Genomic DNA, 26,228 nt, shown 5'->3' on the forward strand with positions numbered 1-26,228 from the left:
CACATAGCCTAAGTGAAAATAAAGGAAAAAATATAGGAAATAATAAATACAAAATGTGATAATATACAATCTTCTCACTTTCCCAAAACACTTCATAATTGCAATATAAAGTTTGTGTTCTTTTAATTCAGTCAAAGGCCAATCTGTGGTGTTCAGATTCTATTGGTCATACATATTCTCGTCATGCAAAGTCAGGTCAAAGTTCACCATACTTGAACTTTCAGATGCAGTAAAATAAGAAACTTGTCTGCAGTTACTAGACTTTTGCTCCATAGACTTTCATTCTGCATGCGGGAGTCCGGATACACTTGCTCAAACTAAGAAGTTATTCATTTACTGTCATCTAGTTTTGCTCACCACTAAAGTAAGTTTATCTGCACATTGCACTTTGTTATAGGTATAGCCTCTTGTTACTTTAAGTTTATTACACAGTTGTCTTTCTTGTCTAAGCCACATAGGGGGAAGCATTTAAATTATCCTATAAATGCATTTTAAAAATATTATTCAACGCTAATTTCCAAATCCAAAAGTAGCTGTTACTGTGCGCAAGAGTCTCGAATAAATGTTCAACTCTGAAAGGGCACTTCAGCAGGTTACAAAAACTCCTCCGCGTTTGAATATAAAGCTGCGACACACACTATAAGTGAAAGTGAAAGTGCCAGTGCCACGAGCCTACGTGTCGGTGAGTTAAAAAAAACACTGTTCATCTATTGAATCTATTGGTTTAATCTATGATAGATTACTAAACCTACTATCCCCGCTGATGTTTTTATGTTAACCTGCACCACTTTGGAGGACACTGCAGGAAAACGACATACGAAATAACAGTCAGTAGCCTAACCTATGGCTGCATATTAGATCTTTCGATTTACGTGCATTTTGTAAAGATTCAATAAGTAGGCAACATATTTGGTAACCTTATGCTAAATGATACAGAAAGAGGTGACCATGTGCCCTCTTTATGTTCAATAAAGTAACCGAATAATTTAGATTGTGTTGGTGTAGACCGTGACATTTTATTAAGTTATAGGCATAAAACGATTTCATAAAAAATGTAAAATATATTTTTCTTCATGCATGTCGCATTGAGAGACAGGAAATGATTGCATAGGGTCCTTATAACCAACAGTTTAACTAGGCCTAACGTTACTTGGTTAAATTGCCGCGTTAAAGTTAGTTTCGATATTAGTCTTCTGTTCAGAGATGTGACAGTCCTATAGGCATAAACACCACGGTTAGTTAGTTTAAATAATATATTTAACAACTGTATATGGGCACAACAACAAATTACTCAAAACCGCCAACGCTTTTTATAGCTGAATATTTATAATTCGCTATAAAAAAGGGACCGTCTTAAAATTCTAAACCAAAAAAACAACTGCGTTAAAATGTTGGCACGGTCCAAGTGCCAGATCTACAGTTGAGGTTTTGCCAAGTCTCTATTTTTACACGTAGGCTACTTATACAGTTACTCATTTATTTTAGAAAGAAAATTTACTTTACTTTACCTAATTGATATTTTCACATCCCAATTATTGTAGGTTGTGGTCAGACGGACTCTTAACGGGACATTTTGCAAATATCTCCCTCTTTAGGGACACAGGCCTACATCATTATTTTGGAGAAAAATCACTACAATTTGCATAATGTCACATTTCAAAGGAAGTTGTTAGTGGCCACATTACTGCAGGTGAGCTTTTTCCAACATCTTTCTATATTTTTTTACATTCCCCTCCCCCTCAAAACTCTTCACACAGTTTTCTTTTGTAACATTTATTTACAAAACAATCATGACATTTCTCTACTGTTAAGAATGCACTGTAGTTTATGTTATGGTCCATGATTACATTACAGTACATAAATATCCCTATTCTATAGTATAGATGGTAATGAAATTGAAAGTAACTATATGCCTACAGTGAGTTCAGCTACATCTAATTATTTTGATTATTTTTTTCCAGATTCTTTTAGATTCAGAATATTTTTCGATATGAATTTATGGTTGAAATGTATCAAATTGCTATTTAGCTTTGTGTTATTAGAATGTGTACATGTTAAAACATTTAAGTAAGAATGTTTTTAGATTTTGAATATGTCAATATGGTATTATTGTTGAAATGTATCAAATTGCTGTCTTATTCAGCTTTGTATTATTAGAATGTTTATGTTAAAACGTATAAGTAATTTGAATGAAAAGGTTTTTGTTGTTTTGTATGTTGGTTTCAAACAGGAGAATACCAAAATACGAACTCACAGTCAAAGTTCCATACACAAAAATGCAGCCAAATGTTGATTTTTTTTTTTTTACATTTGTGTCTTGACAGGAATCCATTAATCAAAAATGAGTGCTGGAGAGAATGAGGATGGCTCTGTCCCTATGAGCAGTCCAGAAGAAGACCTTCATTCTGAACGGTGAGGACAATGAGAAAGTCACATAGCTACATTTCAAGATCAATTATGCTTTGTATTGATTTATTGACATTTATTTTAAAGATAGCACAAATTCATTCCTCACAAATGAGAGATGAATCAGAGAGACTAATTTTTATATAGGTGTAAGTGCGAGTGTGAATGTGTGCATGTTAGGGGTGTAACGGTACATGTATTCGTCCCGAACCGAAAGTTACGGACATCACGGTTTCGGTGCATGCAGTCACACCATGAATACAATCGGTCACAGGCGATCCACACTTCCATCCAGAAGGGGGCGCGCGCGGTAATGCAACACTGTTTGCTATCAGTAAAAAGCGTTGAAGATGATGAGACGATCAATTGGTATGTTTACATGTAATCTATCAACCAGCGGAAAGACTTCAATAAAAACAGCTTGAGAATAATATCTCACGTAGCATTACATTTACCTCAAGCATTTAGTGTCAACAACAGGTTAGTTCGCTAGAGAAATTAACTCTAGAGATAAGCATTTCGTATATGCACTTTATTAGCCTATTCATTATATTTACATAACCTGTTAGCAATGTCTTGACAAATTTATTTAAACATACATTAAATAATCATGAAAACAAGTTATGACAGTAACTGTGTAAATGATTATATTTCAAAATTGGAGTAGAAAATGTACTTTATAGTTAGATTTAGTAGTTCATGCGAAACCTGCCTCAATTTACATGTTTTTAATTTTATTTGAGTGTTGATTATTATCTAAAAATAAATGGCAACTGAATTTAATAATTTGTGCTCTGTTGTTCATTTTAACCTTAAATAATATAGTAATAATGTGTAAGTAAGGGCTCCCTATAATTTACAACATTAGCTAATATATATATTTTTTATCCCTAAGAAAAATGTAATAATAATTGAATTTATTTCAAGACAGAGTTGTGACTTCTAAACCGAGGTGCGTACCGAACCGCCATGTTTGTGTACCAGTACACCTCTAGTGTACAGTATGTCTGTGGGTTGGTCCTGTGATGGACTGGTCATTCAGAGTGTTTCCCTGCCTTTGACCCGAGACGCTGGGATTGGCTCCTGCATACCTGTGACTCTACAGAGGACAAATTTTCAAGCAAAACATCTGACTAAAAGAAGTTTGAAATGCTAAAACAATAGAGTAAACAACACAGTCAGTGTTGTGTTTGTAAGTGTTTGTTTGTGGTAAGCGGAAGATGTTGCTAGTTAATGTGATTCTTTACACCTGTGGTTCTCTGTTGGACACCTGTTTGGATTTGAGGAGAACTGACTTCATACATACACTAACAATCATCAAAACGCAAGCTGATTGAAACACACTTAGACTTTAACAGTTATGAAGAATGTTGATGCGTGTGAAGAGATAAGATTGTGCAGCATTTGAGACACACAAGAGACACTTGCTTTGACATTTTTTTTTTTTACAGTATAGCTATACATATAGCACTATTGCTTTAATATTATACACAGGCAGACACCAGTACATGTGACCCTTAGCTTATACAGGGCGAATTATTTGGGTAACACTTTACCTAAAGCATTAATGTATAATGCATTATAAAGATAGTCATTATGTGCATTATATATTTAATACATAATTCTAACCATAGTTAAAATGCATCATAATATTTGCATATTCCTTGTGAAATTGGTTGTTTATCATGTGTTTAAATGCTATACTTTCGAAAGGTGTAACAATGAATAGATAAGTATTGTATTTGTTAAAATTATTAATGAAACCATAGAATGCATTATTAGGTGCATTACAAGGCATAAATTAATGCATTAAAAATACTTTTATAATGCATTATATATAAAGGCTTTAAGTAAAGTGTTACCATTATCTGTTTAAAGGGCATGGAGATACAATTTATTATTTATTACATTTTATTGAGAAATAGAAAAAAACTTGGTAGTTTATTTGTGACAAATATTCAGTATACAGTTCCCTTTCGAGGGAACTCGCGATGCGTCAACGACGCTTTGGGAACGCCCCCAGCGTGAATGCGTCTGAAGCATCTATGTCAACTAGTCCAATGGAAAGAATGAGTGTCACGGGCGGGTGACGTCATGACCAGGAAGTGATAAAAGCACATCCGGTGCAAACCGGCATTAGCTTCTGTGCCTCAGCAAGCGATCTGTGTTATACTGTCTCTGTCTATTTATTGTTGTCTGTTGCATATATATTGGAAAGAGTTATGGCGAAACAAATGTAAAAACAGTGTGCTTCTCCCTGCCTGCGTTATTTAACGGGTGGGGACACACACAAGCTTTGTGTCATTTGTTTGGGAGTGGAGCATGCGGTCTCACCCTTCGAGGGGGCTGAGTGCCAGCATTGTGAGATGCTTCCGCTTCGCATGCTCCGCTCTCGCCTGTCACTCTTTGACGAGGCAACACAGAGAATGCATTCTTGGGGATCGCAAAAGGATCTTTCGGAGGGGTTGGAGACGGGTCCGAGGGCCTTTTCTCCTTCCTTACCCGGAGGATCCAGTGCTCTCCACCCTGTGTCGGAAGCCCGCTCTGCGGGGAGAGAGTCCTCCATTACTTCAGTGCTCTTCCTCTGAGGAGGTTGATGTAATGAGTATGGAGAGTGAAAGCACACACACTGGGGAAAGAGATTCGCCACCTGTTTCCCCAGCATATGAGGAGCTGGTGGAGGTGATGTCTCGGGCTGTAGAGAAATTAAATATTGAATGGCTAGTTGAGAAAAGGGGCGCTTGTCCCAAAAGCAAATTAAACGAGCGCTTCCTTTCTTCAACCACATCATCTCCACCACGAGGCCTTCCCTTTTCCCCCGATCTTCATAGTGAGCTATCTAGATCATGGAATAAGCCGTACTCGTCACGACTTTTCAGCCCTCAGGTTCATTTATATTCAGGTATAAGAGGGCTGAAAGAGTACGGATATGAGGCGATGCCCCAGGCTGAACAGACGCTTGCAAGCTATCTGTCACCTGGTCCAGCATCGTCTCTGAAGGCCTTAGCTTTGGCCACTAAACCGCTTAAAGCAACTTCGGTTTTAGTGAGCAAAGCTTATACGGCAGCAGGTCAAGCTGGAGCATGTCTGCACACTATGGCAGTGCTCCAGGCTTACCAAGCTGACCTGCTGGGGGATCTGGATAGGAGTGAGGGAGTTGGTCCTGACGAGGTTCGAGAACTTCGTCGGGCCACCGATCTGTCTCTCAGGGCTACAAAGGAGACCGCCAGAGCAATTGGGTGGTCTATGGCAGCCCTTGTAGCTACTGAGAGACATCTTTGGTTAAATCTGGCCGAAATAAAAGAAAAAGATCGGGCTTTTTTACTAGATGCTCCGCTTGAGCCTTCTGGTCTCTTCGGCGACGCAGTCAATGCGGTCGTCGAGAGATTTCAAGAGTCAAAGAAGCAAGCGGAGGCATTTAAAAAGTTCCTCCCTCGCCGTGTCCAGCCCCCTGGGGCTACTGGGCGTGAGCAGCCCCAGCCGTCGAGCTCCTCATATCATGCGCAACAGAAATGGAGTGTTTCGTCTCGTGCACCTCCACATAAACACTGGAAACAGGCGCAACACTTCAGGCGAAGAAGACTTCGGCTCAAAAAAAGAGGTCCTGACGTCACTGGCGTCAGACCTGTGAGGACAGCCCCGACCGAAGTGGAGCGGTGTACACCTCAGAATACGGTGCCCGTTCCACTTCGGGGTCCTCACGGGACCGTTCTGCCAACCCCGTCACCCTTGGTGCTTCGGGGCGCAGCAGTCTCCAGCGAGTCGCTGATGCTATGCTGCGGCACTGCATCGGTTTCGCGCCCTCTGAGGGGGGTTCTAGAGCAGCCAGTTCAGGTAGTTCCTGCCATTATGTTTCAGGCTCCAGAACTGGCTGTCTCGTTAATACCAGAGACCAGCCTCGAGAGGCAAAGAATACCAGTATCGGGTACTTCCTTTCGGTCTAGCTTTATCACCCCGCACGTTCACGAAATGCGTAGATGCAGCTCTAGCCCAGCTCAGGCTGCAGGGCATACGTATTCTGAACTACATCGACGACTGGCTGATTCTAGCGGAATCAGAGCAGTTGGCGGTTCGGCACCGAGGTGTCGTTCTCGCACTAGGGTGCCAGCTTGGGATCTTGCTATAGTACTAGAAGGCCTGTCTAGGGCTCCATTCGAGCCCTTAGATTCGATTTCAGAGAGATTTCTTACCCTTAAGACTATCTTTCTGCTAGCTATTTCGTCCCCCCGTGCCGACCTTGATTCCGAGGCCTATTGTGCTGCAGGCTTTCTGTCCTCCTCCTTTTACATCTGCGGACCAGGAAAGGCTGAACCTCTTGTGTCCAGTGCGAGCATTGGACACTTATGTTCATCGGACATCTTCGTGGAGAAAGTCCGACCAGTTACTTATTTGCTTTGGATCACCTAAGATAGGTCTTCCTGCTTCTAAACAGACAGTTAGTAAGTGGATAGTTGAGGCTATTGCACTTGCATACGAGTACTCTGACCAGCCGTGTCCTTTGGCGGTCAGAGCTCACTCTACGAGGAGTATGGCGGCCTCTAAAGCCTTACTATTTGGGGTTTCTCTTCAAGACGTTTGTGATGCAGCAGGCTGGTCCTCACCGCTCACATTCGTTAGGTTTTACAGCTTAGACCTGGATGCTGCCCCAGGTTCTCAGGTGCTTAGTGCTTAGTTACAACAGACTAACACTCAGGTACTTGGAATTCTGGCGTTTTGGGTATTCTCGTTCCCAAAGCGTCGTTGACGCATCGCGAGTTCCCTCAAAAGGGAACGTCTCAGGTTACAACTGTAACCATAGTTCCCTGAGAAAGGGAACGAGACGATGCGTCACCCTGCCATACTTCCTGCATCCCTGTGATCGGCTTGCTTCGGCAATTTTTCGAAGCTAATGCCGGTTTGCACCGGATGTGCTTTTATCCCTTCCTGGTCATGACTTCACCCACCCGTGACGCTCATTCTTTCCATTGGACTAGTTGACATAGATGCTTCAGACGCATTCACGCTGGGGGCGTTCCCAAAGCGTCATTGACGCATCGTCTCGTTCCCTTTCTCAGGGAACTATGGTTACAGTCGTAACCTGAGACGTTTTTAAAACAGTAGAAATCAGACTCACCGACATCACATCTGTCTCTGAAGAGTGACAGATCAATCCCTCTACCACTGAACTTCAGTGATGAAGCACAGAAAAATACTGAAAGGTTTGATCTAATGTAACATTCACAGTAAAGGTAACACGAAAGAGGAAAAGTATAAACTGTCTTTCATGTGTAAAGATAAACATACCGTACAGTAAAGATAACATAAAAAGAGGAAAAGTATAAACTGTCTTTCATGTGTAAAGATAAACATACTTGTTTACCTGTTACAAACGTTCTGTGTTTTACTCATAGCACCAAACAGGAGAGATCAGACTCACCAACATCACATCTGTCTCTGAAGAGTACCAGATCAATCCCTCTACCACTGAACTTCAGTGATGAAGCACAGACAAATACAGAAAGGTTTGATCAAATGTAACATTTACAGTAAAGATGAAAGAGGAAAATTATAAACTGTCTTTCATGTGTAAAGATAAACATAATTGTTTACCTGTGACAAACGTTCTGTGTTTTACTCATAGCACCAAACAGGAGAGATCAGACTCACCAACATCACATCTGTCTCTGAAGAGTACCAGATCAATCCCTCTACCACTGAACTTCAGTGATGAAGCACAGAGAAATACAGAAAGGTTTGATCTAATGTAACATTTACAGTAAATATAACATGGAAGTGGAAAAGTATAAACTGTCTTTCATGTGTAAGGATAAACATACTTGTTTACCTTTGATAAACGGTCTGTGTTTTACTCGTAGAACCAAACAGGAGGAATCAGACTCAACATCACATCTGTCTCTGAAGAGTGGCAGATCAATCCCTCTACCACTGAACTTCAGCAGTGGACCACAGAAAAATATAAAAAGGTTTTGTCTAATTAAACATTTACAAAGAAGTTAGCATGAAAATGAGAAAACATGCTGAAATAGTTATAATAATGCCTAGATAATCCAAAATAGGCAGCAATATATTGTTGAATATTCCTGCAGGAGGTTGTCTGTGGAAGAGACCCAAGACCAGGGGGAGTACAGACCTGCTAAAAGAGTCTGTCAGCAGCATTACGGAGCTCCAGTGGTGTTCTGTAAGACAGATAACATGCACATCTGTAGCATCTGTATGGGGCAAGAGCACCAAGGCCACAGTAAATTCTACATTGTGGTTAGTTTTCCATTGAAATATCTTTTTGTTAAATATAAAATGAAATGTCCCCAACTAAGCAAGCCAAAAGCGACAAGTGAGCATGAGCCCGGAATAGGCTATATGTTACATCTATATATGTATATTAAAAGCTCATTATGGATTAGTATTCCCCCAAGTATACATTTAAGTAATTAAATTAATATAACGTGCAATTAGTCGACTTGAAATATCTAGATGAATGTCTAGATTTTTTACCATAGAGCTGCAGATTCCAACTGTGTATTTATATCAGTGTATTTTAGCACAGTGTTGAAAGAATAGACAGGAACCGTTAACAAAAAAAAAATAAAAAAATCCTTCTGATGTTGCTCACTTTTCAGTTTTTTAACAGACAATTTCATTTTAAAACAATTTATATAATTTATGGTTAATAAACATTTTTCTATTGGGTACTCTATTTTACCACAGAAATCGAATGTTCCAGGAAGTCAAACCATACTTCATGATAAGATGGAGAACATGGAAACAGAATTCTTCAAAACCTTCAAAAGAGAACTATCTGAGGATTACCCAGAATGCTTAGGGAATCAGCCAGAGAAGCTCAGTCCCTCTGATGCTGCTAAGAAACTAGTGGAGAGCTTTGGAGGAGAGGCAGCACTGAGGATCACATGGCACTTCGTGGCAAATGGTAGGAATATTATTTAATTGAAGTTTAAATAAAGATTTTTTTTTTTCATTTCATCTAAACATCTCTTACTTTTGTCTAGCTAATCCACTTCAAAAAATCACAGATGCCAATAAAGCAAAGCTTAAGAACAAATGTCAACATTTAAATGAAGGAAATTCATCTCAAGGTCAACAATGTTTTTTGAAGGATATCTACACAGATCTTTACATGAGAGATGGTGGAAGTGGAGAGATAAATAATGAACATGAGGTGCTGAGGATTGAGGTGATTTCACAAAACAGAAACACGCAAGGAACTTCATTTGCATGTAATGACATATTCAAGACACTGCCAGGACAAAGAAAACAAATCAGAACAGTCCTGACGATGGGCATAGCTGGCATTGGAAAGCATGTGTCGGTGCAGAAGTTCATTCTAGATTGGGCGGATGGAAAATCAAACCACACTGTAAAAAATTTACTGTAAAATTTACAGCAACTTACTGGCAATTTTGGTTGCCAGTAAGCCTGTAAATTTTACAAGATTACCGTAAATCATAAAATACAATTAACTGTAAAAAATACAGCACACCTGTAAAAGCAGAAAAACAAGAGCAGCTGTGAATTTACAGTTCTTTATTGTATTATTTACAGTATGATTATTTGATAATTTGAGGAAACCGATTATCTTAAATTGGTCAATTGACATTTCATATTTATACTGTGATTTTATTTCATTTGAGTCCACTAAAAAAAAAAAAAAATTTAAATGAGTTAACAAACCATCTATTTAACTCCATCCTCTTGCAGATAATTGTTAGTTAACAAGAGCATACACCTGAATTGACGAACTTAACAAAAAGATCATCAATACATCAGCAACTACAGTCACTGCCTTTAAATAAAGCAACACACAGCATAACATCGGTGTTTCTCTGCTCATCCTGAACTGAAGCACAGGCTCTACTCTTCAACACAATGGTAACACACAAAACGCAACAGAAACACTTTAAATCCCAACAGATTAAACACTAACAGATCTCCACTATATCATTATGTGCAAAAACACATAAAATCACACTTCATTTCAGCATTTACTCTCCTGAGCAGTCATTCATATAAATATATATTCACATTTCACATTTATTGTCACATAAATACATGCACAGAAAATAACTTATTTTGTTTAGTAAATTTGACTTAGATTGTATAGTAAACTACTGACTTCCAGCCACAGCCATATATTTAATCAACTGAAAAGAAAAGAAGACAGTACATATCTAAAGATCTCAGCAGAGGAGGAGTAAATAACTCATTACCAGCATCACTTGTCAAGGTCTTTTTGAGAATTAACTGAGGTTTAGATGTTGATTATTTATGGTTTAGTTTGTAGTCACCATGATGGTGATAAGTGTTGGCTTTAGTTGGGCTGTTACCCTTGACATTGCAACATTAGTTTTTCTCTGGCTGCTTTACCTGTGTGTTTATAAGGCACAACAGTTATGGCAATAAAGCCAAGATAAAAGAAATCTGGCGACTCTGACTGTGTATTGATGATGTCATCAAAAGAGCTTACAGATGAGTAGCACCTCATTTCGCCCAGAGTTGAATGTCTTCTCAGTCATATGGTTCTTTCCATATAATTGATTGATATAGCGATTTTCCATAAAACAATTTAACAGCATTATCATTTGAATGATTTTAAAAACAATATGGCATAGATAGTTTAAAAAAACATCATGTTATTAAGTCACACACAGACATCAACAATCAGCGTATGAATCTCAACAATGGTGACACTCAAATGAAACGCTTCATGTTGCAATGCATGCTGGGTATCACCTTAATACAGAACTCCCAGCATGCATTGCAGCATGCATAAATTATGCAGCTGAATTGTCTTATTTTCTTTTCTTCTTACCATGTGCTTTTATTTTTGTTGTTGTTTTTTGATGTGACTTTTTAGTAGCTTGATTTGTGATGTTCAGAGTTGATATATCTATATTATGTTTGTCACCATAGTTGAGGTTCATATACTGATTCTTGATACACGTGTGTTCCAGTTGCTTGAAAGGTTTTGTGAATCTTATATACGTCAAACACAAATTACCTGATATAATCACAACTGAACATCATCATCATGCTGTAGAATCACACGACTACACCAATCAGTAAGGAGAAATCTATTATAACCTCAATTTCATAATCAAAAAAATTATTCTGATCAAGATCAGCCACTAGATGTTGTCAAGGCTGATATCAATAGACAACCATCAACACCTGAACATCATTTTACTTGACTTTTATTGCCATAACAAATTTGTCTCATAAAGACGTGGTTATAGTAGTCAAAGTAAAACTAATGTTAAACTTATCAAGAGTCAAGAGCCCAACTAAAGTAAACACTAATCACGATCATGGTAACTTCAAATGAAATATTTTCAATAAATCATCCACATCTAACCCTCAGCTATTTCTCAGTAAGTCTAATTATGACAGAAATAAAGAGAGTCTGGTTAGTAATAAGTGAAGCTGGTAATGCTGTTTGTGGAGTTGTTTAATCCTCCTCTGCTGAGATCTTCACAGATTTAATGTCTTCTTTTCTCCTCAGTGGATTTCCTCTAAGGCTGTGGCTGAAGTCAGTTGTTTCCTGAAAAATCTCAGTCAAATGTACTAAACAAAAAAGTAAAATTATGTGAATTACTTTATGTGATTTTATGTGTTTTTGCACATAATGATATAGTGGAGATCTGTTAGTGTTTAATCTGTTGGGATTTAAAGTGTTTCTGTTGAGATTTGTGTGTCACCATTGTGTTGAAGAGTAGAGCCTGTGCTTCAGTTCAGGAGGAGCAGAGAAACACTGAGGTTAAGCTGAATGTTGCTTTATTTAAAGGTAGCGACTGTGTATTTGCTGATGCATTAAAGTTATTGAACTCATTCATGTGTGCTGTTGTTATCTAGTAGGATTTAGTTAAATGTATGTTTCTAGTTAACTCATAAAGTCTTTTTCTTAGTAGACTCAAATGAAATTAGCTCACGGTATAACTATTTCATGGCAAATTTCCTCAAATGAAATGAGTTGTCTCAGGTTTTAATTCAATGCATTATTAATAACAGTAACATACTGTAAATAATACAGTAAAGAACTGTAAATTCACAGCTGGTCTTGTTTTGCTGTTTTTACAGGTGTGCTGTATTTTTTACAGTATAATTGTAGTTTATGATTTACAGTACTCTTGTAAAATGTACAGGCTTACTGGCAACCAAAATTGCCAGTAAGTTGCTGTAATTTTTACAGCAATTTGTTACAGTGCAAGATATCAACGTTATCATCCATCTACCATTTCGTGACCTTTTCCAGAAAAAGGGGAACTGTAGTCTTCTACAGCTGGTTCAACAATATGCTCCTGAGGTGAAAGAAGAAAATCTTTCAAAACTGAAAGTGATTTTTATTTTAGATGGTTTAGAAGTATGTCAGTATCCTCTTGATTTCCATAAGAATGACTACTGCTCTGATATAAATAAGAAAGTTAATTTGGATGTGCTGCTTACAAACCTCATCAAGGGTAATTTGCTTCCCTCTGCTCTCCTCTGGATAACTACAAGACCTTCAACAGCCAATAGGATCCCTCCTGAGTGTGTCCACCAGGTCACAGAGATTCGTGGGTTCAATGACCATCAAAAGGAAGCATACTTCAGGAAGAAAATCAGTGATCAGAAGCTGGCAAGTGAAATCATAGCACACATCAAATCATGTCAGAGCCTCTACATCATGTGCCACATGCCCATCTTCTGCTGGATTTCTGCCACTGTGCTAGAAAATATGATGAGTGATGGAAACTCTGATGAAATACCCAGAACTCTAACTGAGATGTTCACTCACTTCCTGCTCATTCAGATCAGTCTCAAGCATAAGAAGTTCAATGGAGCTGATGCCAATAATCCAAAGAAACTGTCTGAATTTGACAAAACATTGATTCTGAAACTGGGGGAACTTGCTTTCAAGCAAATGGAGAAGCACAATTTTATTTTCCAAGAAGAGGATCTAAAAAAAGGTGACATTGATGCGAGTCAAGCCTCAGAGTACTCGGTGTTCACAGAGATTTTCAGAGAAGAGCTGGGATTGTACAGGGAGAAGGTCTATAGCTTTGTACACGTGAGCTACCAAGAGTATTTGGCAGCGATATATGCTCACTTTGCATGTGTTAATGATGGGAAAAATGTTCTTGAAAAAGACAAAAAGACAAATCTTTCAAATGTACATCAGAGTGCAGTGGACAAAGCTTTAGAGAGCGAAAATGGACATCTTGACCTTTTCCTTCGCTTCCTTTTGGGTCTTTCTGTTGAGACTAACTGCAATCTCCTGGAAGACCTTGTAACCAAAGGCAGTTCATGTAAACCCTGTGTAGATAAAAACTTGACAGTGTGTTACATCAAAGAGAAGATCAAACTGGTACAATCACCAGAGAGAATCATCAATCTGTTCCACTGTTTAAATGAGCTGAATGACAACACTCTTGTTAAAGAAATTCAGACTGCCATGAAATCAGGAACACTCAGGGGTAGTGAGCTGGAGCCAGAGCAATGGTCAGCACTGGCTTATGTCTTGCTGAAATCTGGGGAGGTATTAGATGAGTTTGACATGAAGAAGTTCAACACATCAACAGAAAACCAGATAAGACTGCTGCCAGTGCTCAAAATCTGCAAAATGGCCAGGTCTGTTTTTATTATCCATACTGTATACAAATTGTTTATAATATGTTGTACACTGCTACACCTCCATATATTTAAAATATCATTAAAAGGCTTTCCAGCCAAGAACTGAGACTTTACTAACTTAAAGGTGCTCTAATGGCGCTTTTCCACTACACAGTACCAGCTCGCGTCGGCTCGGCTCGACTCGACTCGACTCGCCTTTGTTTGGTTTTCCACTGTGTAAAAGTTGTACCTGTACCTGCTTTCGGGTACTTTTTTTCGTACCACCTCCGGCGAGGTTCTAAGCGAGCTGAGGCGAGCTAAGGCGATACTAAAATGTGACGTGAAAACAATGCCGACTGCTGATTGGTCAGAGAGAATCGTCACTATTCACTGCGTAATCATTGCACGCGCCAGATGGAGTATCCAGAATAACCCCGCCATTTTTAAATAGTTTGGCCAGAGATAGTTACTAAACTTACTACTATTATTATGGCAACTCGGAAGAATACGCCGTGGTCAAACGAGGAGGTGCAGACATTCCTTTGTTTGGTTGCCGAAGAGAGGATCCAGCGAGAGCTTGATGGGGCAACGAGGAACGAAAGGCGTCGCTATGACGACCGGGTACTATTTGTGGCGGTACTTTCTGCAATGGAAAACGGAGCGAAAAGCGAGCCGAGGCGAGTCGAGTCGAGCTGGTACTGGTAATGGAAAAGCGCCATAAGCGATGTCACGTTTTTTAGGTCAAAAGATTTTTTGTCACATACAGCAAACATCTCCTCACTATCCGCTAGCTGCCTGTCCCCTGAACACACTGTAAAAAATACGGTCTCTGTTGACAGCTTAGGCTCCACAAACTGCAACAAACATTACAAACAGTGTTCCAGCCAATAACCGACAAGGATATGGGGGTGGGGTTTGGGGGGTTAGTGCGTACACATGAAGGGGGGTGTGGAGGAGAGAGAAGCAAGAAGAGGGAAGTTAGAATTATATTCTCTTTAAGTTTGAGATGGCCGACACACGACCAAAGAGACGATGCTCTGATGAACAGATTGCAAAGAAGAGGGAAAATGGAGGGACGGGATGAGGAGGAGGGAGGGTCTAGCTAGCCTCCGTTTTGTTTGACAATACTTCGAACGTCAACAAGAAATGACTTCACCCAACAATTAGAGCACCTTTAACCTTATTTTGTTAGAATGTTTTTGTTGCATTGTCACATTTAAATGCACACAGCAATATGAATGGTTTGTCTGAACAACTTTAAAAAAAAACCCCGGAAAAATGCACTCTTGTTTACAGACTAGATTGTTGTAATCTCTCATCTGAGTCCTGTGGAAGAATCGCCTCAGCTTTACAGTCAGTCAACTCACCCTTGAGAGAGCTGGATCTGAGCAACAATAAACTAAAGAAGTGTGGAGCAACCATCCTCTTTTCTGGACTAGCAAGTCCACTTTGTCAATTACAAAAACTGAAGTAAGTAGTCTAAGTAGTCAATATGTATGAGGTATTTCTTAGAAACCCTGTTCTTGTCAGAATCACAGACTGGCGAGTGTTGTCATATAATTATCAATTACAAAACACTTTGATATTTATTCTCTGGAAGCCAGGCTAAATGAGTAAACACTGTTATTGGCCTTAATCACATCTTATACACCAAAAATATACACATCATAGTAACCTTAATAAATCAGTAGAAACATAACCTGGATAATTAAGACTATGAATATCTGGTGATTATTTGATATGAGATGTTGTGATTGTAATTTATTGTAGCCACTTAATTTTTCCCCCCCACAGTTGGTAGGACATATTTCTCAACACTTAGGTCACTTTTTCAAAACTCTTAACAGTTCTCATAATGACCTTTCAACTCAGCACAGCAGTTAATTTCACATTCAGAGTGCGTTAAAACTACCAAAACACTTCATGTCTCAGATTCTTCATAAGACAAGTAAAGGTTGTCACCCAACAAACACACTTTGTTACTCACGAGGCATCGACCTATAACACTTACAATGGTTTGCATTATACAATATTGTCTTTTGTAAAATGTATTTAAAACAAGGATGACAGCTATCTACTGATTAGAACTCGCTGCAATATATGTAACATGGCCCATGTTTAAATTACAGTACAAAATTATTCTTAACTTGACTCCTATTGTATAGATGGTAATTTAATTGAAAGACTAACAGCTGTGTAAGTGTTCAGCTACATCTAAATGTTTTGATAGTATTTTATTTTTTGGTTACACTTTATGTTGATGGTCCCCATCAGACATTCTGTTGACTGTAAGTAATGTTGTACCTACATGTCAACTAACTCGTATTAAAGTATTAGTTGAGTATTACAGTTTTTTTTAATAGTATTTCAGATTCAGAATACATTCAAATATGGTAACATTCAAGACTAATGAACAGGGAAAACCAACAAACAAAAGGACTACAAAGGACTACAGCACGGCACAAGGAACAGGAAACATTTTAATTGTCTAGGGGCAAGTCCAGGGGCAAATGCAGGCAACATGTAACAGTTGACATCTACAGTAGGTGCTTACTTAAAGTCAACAGAATGTGTTAAGGGGACCATCAAAATAAAGTGTTTCCCATTTTTTTAGATTAAGACAGTGGCGTAGCAGATCGGCATGCAGGGCACACAATGTTTCCACAATAAGGTTTTGAAAAAGTGACCTAAATATTGAGAAATTTGTCAATAGCAATTGGAAAATAAAACTCTGTTATTAGACAAAAATATTGACTCCTCATAGTGTTGATGCAATTACTTCAAATAGAATACAGTGGATAAATGTGAGTTGATGGTTACTGTTAATTCATTAGTTGTGGTGTCTTTTGTTTCTGCATCTCAGGCTGGCTGGCTGTGATTTTCCATCAGCATTCTGTACAAATCTAGCCTCAGCACTCGAATCAACAAATTCACTCCTGACAGAACTGAATCTGAGCTACAATACGATAACTAAAAATGGAGTAGAACAACTCTGTGCTGGACTTATTAGTCAAAATTGTAAACTTCAGAAACTCAAGTAAGTATTTATTTGTGAGAGTGTTTACATTTATCATTAGCTAATTTGGTATGATATGTAATTGACCTCTTTCTACAGGTTAAAGCAATGTGGTCTCCTAAAGGCAAGCTGTGCACATCTAGCATCAGTTCTGAAATCATCTTACTCAGACCTAAAGGAGCTGGAGCTGAAAAACAATGATCTGGGAGATTCAGGAGTAAATCAGCTCTCAAAAGGACTACATGATCCACAGTGTACATTAGAGAAACTGGGGTAAGCACAACTATGATGACATAATTGCTGTGTTATAATATTATAACCAAAGGTCACCAACGGTTATTTTATTAGTGGTCCTCCTTGCAGGCATCACTATTATTATGGTATCGTTCGGGTGAGGGAAATGAAACTGAAAAAACCCTTAAGCATTAAACTTTATGCTGTGAACATGAATGATACATCTTGTTAAGAGGTAAGCTCTTTCTTAATGAGCTGACTCACAACTAAACAGGCAAAGACCTCATAGACAAGTCACACAGTCTTACACTGAAGGAGGTAGCCAAGCCAAATCTAGAGACCTGAATATCACAGTGACTTAAGGGTGGATTCGTTTTGCATGACTGCAAACGCATAGACATTGCCCAGAACAGAAAACTCAAGCAACCACACAGCAATGGAATAAAAACCACTCAAAACATCCTGACAACCACTTACAACACCCTAGCATCATGACAGCAATTTTTGCACAGGCAAATGCCATTACAGTATCTTCATGAAAATGTATAGAACATATTGTTAATTCTTACAAGTCTGGGACTGTGTGGCAAAGTGTAAAAGACATTTGACAGTGATGTGTCATGATCTTGGGCTCATTTCTGTTTTTTAAATATATATATATATATATATATTTTTAAATCAGATGCTCTAGAAACACTGTTTTTTTTGTGTGTTTTTTTTCCAACATTATCTGCAGTCTGTCGGGGTGTATGATCACAGAGGTGGGCTGCAGTTCCCTGGCCTCAGCTCTCAACTCAAATGGTGGTCATCTGAGAGAACTGGATCTGAGCTACAACCACCCTGGAGACTTAGGGGTGAAACTGCTCTCTGATAAAAAAGATGATCCAACCTGTAAACTGGAGAAACTAAAGTATGTACTTATTTTGCTATTATCTAATACACTACATGTTAGAATCTTGATTAATCATGGCATGACATTATGATCATACTACATGATCATAAGATTCTACAATATCACAAGCCTCTGTATTTCAAATGCTGCTCTTTTAACAGTTGATTATATTTTAAATCTCAGTGTTTGTATATTCCCCCAGTGTTGAGAAAGGAGGAGAGTGTCGAACTAATCCAGGTCTGAGAAAATGTAGGTATCTTATGCAAAGACACAAAATTGAACTGTTAATTATATTTTGAAAGATGTAATCAACATTTATACTATGTAGCTGTTGAATCATTGATTCTGATTGGTTGACGAATGTTCTACGGTGTGCAATTATTTTCAGGGAAATGCACAGCTAAAGTAGTTATTTCCATGTTTTTTTGCCACAAAATGTCCTTTTATTATGTATTTATTATTTATTATGGAAAAGCACATAATCTCTTTCTCCCGATCACTCTGTCTCTCTCAAACCCAACATACAGACACATACTCGCACAGTGTTGTCAGCGCTGTTCTGACGATTTTATCAGTAAAATACTACATGACATTTCTCACTACCTAGGTAATAACGGCGCTGTTCTTGAAGCAGATAAATGTACAGTTTTGCTATTAGTGGAGACGCTACTGCCGAACACTGTTGAGAGACACACAAACTTGGGAATTTCATCTCTTAATCAAAGCTTAATCTCTCTCTCTCTCTGGGCATGTTTACACCTGGTCACTTCATGCGTTTTTACTGATCAGATTTATCGGTGAGCTGCATTTTATTGATTATCAGCTAATTTCAAAATCAAAGACCGCAATAGGAGAGAGCACGGCAACAGCACTGGTAAGATAATTTAGTTTCTTTACTTTTAATGAAGAAGATTGTGAGTAAATCGTCTGCGACTTTCAGTTGTTGTTTTTTTGCGGTAGTTTACACGTTGGCTTAATGAATAGATGCTCAGCTGCTCATCTGCGGTGATGCGTTCTGCAATAGCGGCTTACTATCTGGCTATAACATGACATATAACCTATAACACGCTCTCACACGTTTATTTTTAGCAGTTAAAAGGAGTAAAATTTACATATGTGGTTTCAACAACCAGATGCATTTAGACTTGTCCAGTTTCGTCTGGAATGCAGCCCAGACCACCTCCGGATTTAAATCCGTCTCAAATGCGTTATGGACGGCATTTACACCTGGTCTTTTCACGATCGGATTGCTATCCGATCACAGAAAACGCACAAAGTAGCTAGGTGTAAACAGCCCCCGTCTCTCTCTCTCTCTCTCTCTCTCTCTCTCTCTCTCTCTCTCTCTCTCTCTCTCTCTCTCTCTCTCTCTCTCTCTCTCTCTCTCTCTCTCTCTCTCTCTCTCTCTCTCTAGTATCTGCATTAATAACTACATTAGTCTGCTATCAGTAGCTCAAATCGTTACTAGCTCTAAAATTACGTTTTGGAATTAGCAATGAAGGCTTGGGATTAGATGTGTAAGAAATTAGTCCTACACACAAGAGCACTCAACACTCTGCTTCGCATCATGGCCGCATTACCACCTCAGGTGTGCATTATTTTTCTATTACAGTTTTTCTCAATTGCTAAAACACTAAAACCCATTGGCTGAACACAGTTCTCAGTTGCCTGAACTCATTTAGCTAATTGTGCAGTCTGTTGTCAATACCTTAAACTATTTCACATGGCAAAACACAATTTGCAGATCTTACTTAGACTTTTCAGCAAAACGCTAAACACATTCTCATTCTCAAAACATATTCTGCACTGTAATGCACACGTCATCCATACTGGTAAACACAAGTGGCAATGATCAAATACAAATAGAGAACAAATGTCATTGATTGAACACAACCACTCAAAATTGATTTACAGTTTTTCTCAAATGCTAAAACACAAAAGCCAATCCTCTAAATCAAATGACCAGTTGTCTAAACACATTTACTAAATCTAGCCATCATTTTCCAATATCATAAACACATTTCACATGAAGACACAATTCACAAAACACAATCCTCCGTTCTCATAAATCTTAACACATTTTTCCTTGCTAAAACACAAGTTGCAAAAGAACTCTGCTCATATTCTCAAATGAAAGCTCATGTGATGCAAAATGCTTGCCACAGTCAGCAATATTTGAACACAATGAACACACCTGGCGTCATTCATTACACACAACGACTCAAAATTGAAGACACTTGTTGCTAATGCTGTGACCACATGTATAAAAGCAAGTTCAGAGTGCATAGTTTGCTGAAGATTACAAACAAACACAATGGATGAAGGCAGAGTCAGGGGAAGAGGAATTCGAGTCAGAGGAGGGAGAAGAGCTGGCCATGGAAGAAGAGGAGCAGGCCAACGAGGAAGAGGAGAAGGTCCAGGAGGGAGAGCAAGACAACCTCGCACCATCATTACGGACGAGATGCGAGCAACAGTCATTGACCATGTCATTGTCCATGGCATGACAATGGCTGAAGCAGGACTAAGAGTCCGTCCAAACCTGAGTAGGTTCACCGTGGCCACCATTATCAGGGCATTCAGACAACACAACAGGTATTGTCAACACATGTTTCTTTCTTTAGAGTTGAAAGAATGCCACATAGAGGTGGGAGGGTTGCCATATTTACAGTGGCACAAGAAACCCTCATTGTGGATATGGTTCGTGAGAACAACCTCATTAGACTCCGGGAGATCAGAGACAAAGTCATTGCCGATAATGTCAACTTTGAGAGCATTGATGATGTCAGCTTGGCCACAATAGACCGAGTTCTCCGGCGCCAAAAGATGCGGATGAAACAGGTCTATAGGGTTCCCTTTGAGCGCAACTCTGCGCGACACAAAGACCTACGTTACAAGTATGTGCAAGTAAGTATACATCCATGTTCACAGTACAGTTAGTGGACATACTGTGTTGCTCAGTGGCCTACAGTACTTCTGGACAATACTGTGCTACCTGATTGACTGTTGTTCTGAACACCTGTGCACTTTCACATTTTCACAGAGGATATTACAGTTGGACGCGATGGCTAGACCTCATGAGTACCTCTTCCTGGATTAGGCTGGCTTCAACCTGCAGAAACGAAGGCAAAGAGGCCGTAACATCATTGGCCAAAGAGCCATCACTGAGGTTCCTGGCCAACGGGGGGGGTAATATTACTCTTTGTGCGGCCATGGGTTTGGAGGGGCTTGTCCACCGGCATGCTGTCCTTGGGTCTTACAACACCCAACGTCTCCTCACCTTCCTAGAGGAGCATTTATGTGATCATTTGGGACAATGTACGCTTTCACAGAACAAACCAAATCAGAGAGTGGTTCACCACCAACAGTAACCACTTTTTAAACGTCTGTCTGCCACCCTACTCCCCTTTCCTGAACCCTATAGAGGAGTTCTTCTCATCGTGGAGATGGAAGGTTTATGACAGACAACCATACACTAGAGAGAACCTCCTAAGGGCAATGGAGCTGGCCTGTGTTGACATCCCAGTGGAGGCCTTCGAAGGATGGATTCGCCATTCCAGGGCGTTTTTCCCACGGTGCCTGGCAAGAGACAATATAGCCTGTGATGTGGCCCGATGCCGCACAGTGATTGTGGTGTGTGTGTGGTGTGAATAAAGTAAATAAAAAACTTCACACCCTGATCATGTTTTCAAGAGTACTGTTGTGTGCAATAGATTCTGTTTTTGCATTGAGTTGTGTTACAGTAGTGTACATGCAGAATTTATACTCTTCATATGAAACTCACAAATCTAAATGCCTAATCCTCTGCAGAGATCTAAGAAGATCCATTACTGTAAAGTTTCTAAAAATATGCATTGGCAGTTATGAAACAAAGAACCTTCTCACAAATTGAGCATTGTGTTTTCAATTGTTTTGCTGTAGTGTGTAATGATGTGTATAGTGTTTACATTTTTGAAAGCTTCGAGCTGCTCTTTTGGTGTGAAAGTTTGAGTTTTGAAGTGAGAAGGTGTGGTTGTGTTTATTTAGCTTTAGAAAAGGGTGTTGTGTTTAGACATTGGGGAACATGGAGGAAACGTTTGTGAAATGTGTTTTAGCATTTGAGAAAAACTGTAACCTGTTTCAAATGATGCCCAAAGACAAGAAGAAGCACACTGATCACGTTTACTCCTTTGATTTTTGTCCCTTTTAGTATTGTATACTGTAGTACAGTGCATTGTAGGCTGTATACTGTACAATGAACAAATTATATGGCCCCGAACATCGTTACTGTAACAGTACCATTTGTTACAGTACTGAATGCTCAATAGATTTTACTGGTTGCACTTGCAGGTTCATATCAACAAAGAACAAGAATTACAGTATCAAACAATAGAACTGACAAAGGAGAAGTTTGTGAGATGCAGGGCACTGTACTGTAAAAATAGGGGTACAAGGAAGAAGAACAAATAAAATTGCAAAGAGCAAAGCAGAGTAGTAATTTCTGATCAATTTTGCGCTACTATGATGTTTTCATTCATCAAAAGACAATGACGGACAAATATGAAATTTGTTTTAAGATTAAAAATGTACTTCTCCCTGAAATTTTGATGGTACAGTAATGTGTCACGGGTAAGTCTACAAACAGAATAGCCGTCCGTAGATATCTTTCGAGAACTGTATGTTTTGAACAATGTGTTTTCTATTTTTTGGTGTATTGTTTACTGACTGCTTGATAGTGTATATCATTTTGATCACTTTGTCAATGATTTGAGAGCAGTGTTTGATTTTGAACACAAGTAAAACTGTTTTGAGGCGAAAGTTTCATTTTGCAAGAAGAGTCAGAGGTTTTGTAAATAGTGCTTGAAGATGAGGTTTTGTGTTTAATGTTTTCAGAAAAAGGAGCAAGGATTCAGAAATTGTGTTTTAGCAATTGAGAAAAACTGTAATTCAACGGCCCGGGGTCAATTATTCCTTAAAATGGAGAAGAAAACCTTTTGTTGTTGGTGTCAAAGGTTGTGTGTCAGATGTGAACATGAACATGAACTAAACTACAAGCTGTTACAAACTATTTTTTTTTCTTTTAAATGGTTTTTATCATGTTTGTTAAAGAATTTTTTATTAGAGTGGAAATCCATTTACTAAATAATGTTAATATGACTGCCTGCTTTATTTGATACAGCACTAAAGTTGGTAGCCACTAGTGTTGGGTAAAGTGACTTTTACAAGTAATTACATTAATTAGTTACTAGTTAAAAAAAAGTTATATTTTTGTAAAGGTCCGTTCACACCAAAAGTTAGTATGGTTGAATTGGATAATCGAAGGTCAGCAGCAAAGACATTGGTTAATAAAGTGAGATTTAATACAGAAAGTACATTTTTACTATTTAACATATTTAATTTAGGGGTGTCCCCGACTAAGGATTTTCATAGTCGAATCAGAATCGTCAAGTCTTGCCTATAGTCGACTAATAGTCGAATCATGTGTGTGGGGTTGGGAAGGGGGCGGGGCTTTAACATTTTAAAGCTGCGATGTACAGAATATCACACAAAGATATAGAAGAAAATGTATAAAAACATTTCGGATCAATGCAACTAAGAAATAACATAAATAACTGCAGAAAGGCCACACTGCAGACAGGATTTGCATTTCACATGTCGGCAAATCATATTAAATGGCTAAATTGCCTGTGCGAGCAGACTCTAAGTACCATCGATGCACTAAAAAATAATCAACAATTAATTTACAGAATTAAATTAGAACAGAATATACCTTTCTAATAAATAAAAATACAAAACATCAGAATCAAGTCACAAGATGCAGAAGATGCAGTCTTTCATGCTGTGTCCGTTTGAGTCTTTTCAAAATGTGTGTGCGGATAAAAAACATTCTAAAACGTGCTTGTCCTAAGACAGTTATATTAAAAGATCAAATTCTGTACACACCTTATTAGCAAAGCATATAGCCTACAGAAAAGTAGATGACCCCAATATATAAACGCAACGCGTTTAATTACACGTCAAGCATTTTCCTCCCATTGAAAACTGTTATTATAAAGAAAATGCTTTACGTGACTTTCTATAGGATGAATGCGTTCATATTCTGGGTTCATCTGCTTAAGCGTTTTAAAAGCTTTTTTTCACATTAAAGGTTTTAGAATGTCCCGAGGAAAACCAACTTGTTAACGTTGGCCGGCAGAAGTGTGATCATGGTTTTCCTGATGATAAATCCAGCCTTGGAGAATATCCTTTCTGATGCTGTGCCAAGATGCTCCTGTCAGTCACGGATCGAAAGTGAAACTTAAATCTGTCACGGGGTGTTTGGATTTATTCAAGCACGTTAAAAATATTTATTAAAATCTTCTTTCTTTGAACATTTTTATTTACAGCATTATCATAATAGGCTGTATATTAATGTATTGACAAAAAAACGGTAGTTCGCTGTTAAATCAGACATTGAGCACCCTCATATAGCCAAAGTGGCATGATCCTTGTTTCATAACACCTCTTCGAAGATTCGACCGTGAGATTGGTAGTGGAATCAGGCTCATCCTATCGAATCTTCGACTATTCGGGGTCCCCCCTAATTTAATTATTGCAGGTTTTTGTAATATTCTAAAATTGCATTTCATAGTTTATTTATTTTGAGGAATACTGAATCTTTTTTTGTGTGTGTGCAAATGAGATGAGTAAATGCATGTTCACATTTAGTCTAGAAGTACAATAACCATCATGTTTACACAGCGCACACAATGCCTCTACACCTCACTCCAGATTTATATCAATATAGGGACAGGAGAGCTGTCAGTCAATAAATGGGAAAACAAAGTAAAGTGCGTTACTTAATGAAAAAGTTACTCCGATATTTGTTGTAAATGTAAAAATAATGCATTACTTCACTAGTTACTTAAAAAAGTATCTGATTATGTAACTTGCGTTACTTGTAATGCATTACCCTCAAAACTGGTAGCCACTAACAAATGACAACAAATCCCCTGTTTTCTGCAGATGCATGTCAGCTCACTGTGGATCCAAACACAGCACATCCACTTCTGAAACTCTCCGAAGGAAACCAGAGAATATCGGAAACTACAGAGGAGCAGAAATATCCTGAGCATCCTGAAAGATTCAAACTGTACCCCATGGCCTTATGCACAGAGGCTCTGAAAGGTCGCTGTTATTTTGAGGTGGAGTGTAACGGTGGAGTTGGTGTGGGTGTGGCTTATAAGACCTTAGATAGAAAAGAGAGTATAATGGGAGTTAAAAACACTTTCCCTGCTCTCCTCTGTCTGAATGGCAAATCAAAACTCTTGCAGAATAATGAGATTACTTGTGCATTCCCAGTGATTACTCAGTCCAAAAGAGTTGGAGTTTATGTGGACTTGGAACTTGGAAGTCTGTCATATTACAGTATTTGTAATTACACATCCAGGCACCTACACACACACCACACTAAATTCAAAGGCCCCTTATATACAGGGTTTACTCTTCTGCCTGACTCCTCGGTGACTCTGTGTAAGCTGACATAAACCTTAAGAGTGAGCAGATATTTCAAACGGAAGTTAGACGTTTTATAGCATTTTTTTATCCCAAACACATATTAGGTAAAGGTTAAATTTTACAGAGTGACACATTATTTAACATCTACTATTAGATATAAGTATGATGACATGATTTCAATATTGGGTCACACTATATATTACGTGTCTTTACTATGTACTTGCATACATACTGGTTATGTATGTACTGATTGTGTTGATGTTGTATAGCAAAACACTTGTGCAACTATTGAGGAGGGATATGGCTATATAAGGTTAGGGACAGGTTTGATATGTACAATATAAAACATGTCATGTACACAATACGTGCATCGTGTCAAATTATTCATTTAAATGTAAGTACATAGTAGTTAGACAACATAAAGCGTTTCTTTTAGCTTTTTATAACTTTGTATAAAAATATATAAAAAACTTAGTCTCTAGTCTAATCCTATCCTAGCACATTGTATAAAACCGTGCTATAAAGCTGCACTACATATGTTTTTTGGTTAAAAATGAATTAAATTCAAAACTGTGACATTTGGTAGCCTTATCCTGGCTTGATTCACTA

General features: G+C 38.4%; 1 protein-coding gene across 1 annotated transcript; it reads left to right on the forward strand.

Annotated features, from left to right (window-relative positions):
• The first annotated feature begins 1,565 nt into the window (after nt 1–1,565).
• Nucleotides 1,566–25,942, forward strand: si:ch211-201o1.1 (NACHT, LRR and PYD domains-containing protein 12). The gene is made up of 15 exons (XM_056257724.1): nt 1,566–1,690; nt 2,325–2,412; nt 7,797–7,907; nt 8,027–8,137; nt 8,262–8,369; nt 8,493–8,661; nt 9,112–9,331; nt 9,411–9,778; nt 12,608–14,025; nt 15,304–15,477; nt 16,871–17,044; nt 17,123–17,296; nt 17,994–18,167; nt 18,352–18,398; nt 25,128–25,942. Exons 2-15 carry the CDS (start codon nt 2,342–2,344, stop codon nt 25,646–25,648), a joined length of 3,840 nt encoding a protein of 1,279 aa, XP_056113699.1. The 5' UTR covers nt 1,566–1,690; nt 2,325–2,341; the 3' UTR covers nt 25,649–25,942.
• The last annotated feature ends 286 nt before the right edge of the window (nt 25,943–26,228 follow it).

Source organism: Rhinichthys klamathensis, unplaced genomic scaffold (genome assembly GCF_029890125.1).
Source record: "Rhinichthys klamathensis goyatoka isolate OS25496 unplaced genomic scaffold, OSU_Roscu_1.1 h1tg000006l_1, whole genome shotgun sequence".
NCBI lineage: Eukaryota > Metazoa > Chordata > Actinopteri > Cypriniformes > Leuciscidae > Rhinichthys > Rhinichthys klamathensis.

Coding starts and splice junctions, on each gene's coding strand:
- si:ch211-201o1.1 (XM_056257724.1), top strand. CDS start 2,342: ATGAGTGCTGGAGAGAATGAGGATGGCTCTGTCCCTATGAGCAGTCCA. Junction 8,138..8,261: donor GCACAGAGAAATACAGAAAG/GTTTGATCTAAT, acceptor TTTTACTCGTAG/AACCAAACAGGAGGAATCAG. Junction 15,478..16,870: donor TGTCAATTACAAAAACTGAA/GTAAGTAGTCTA, acceptor TCTGCATCTCAG/GCTGGCTGGCTGTGATTTTC.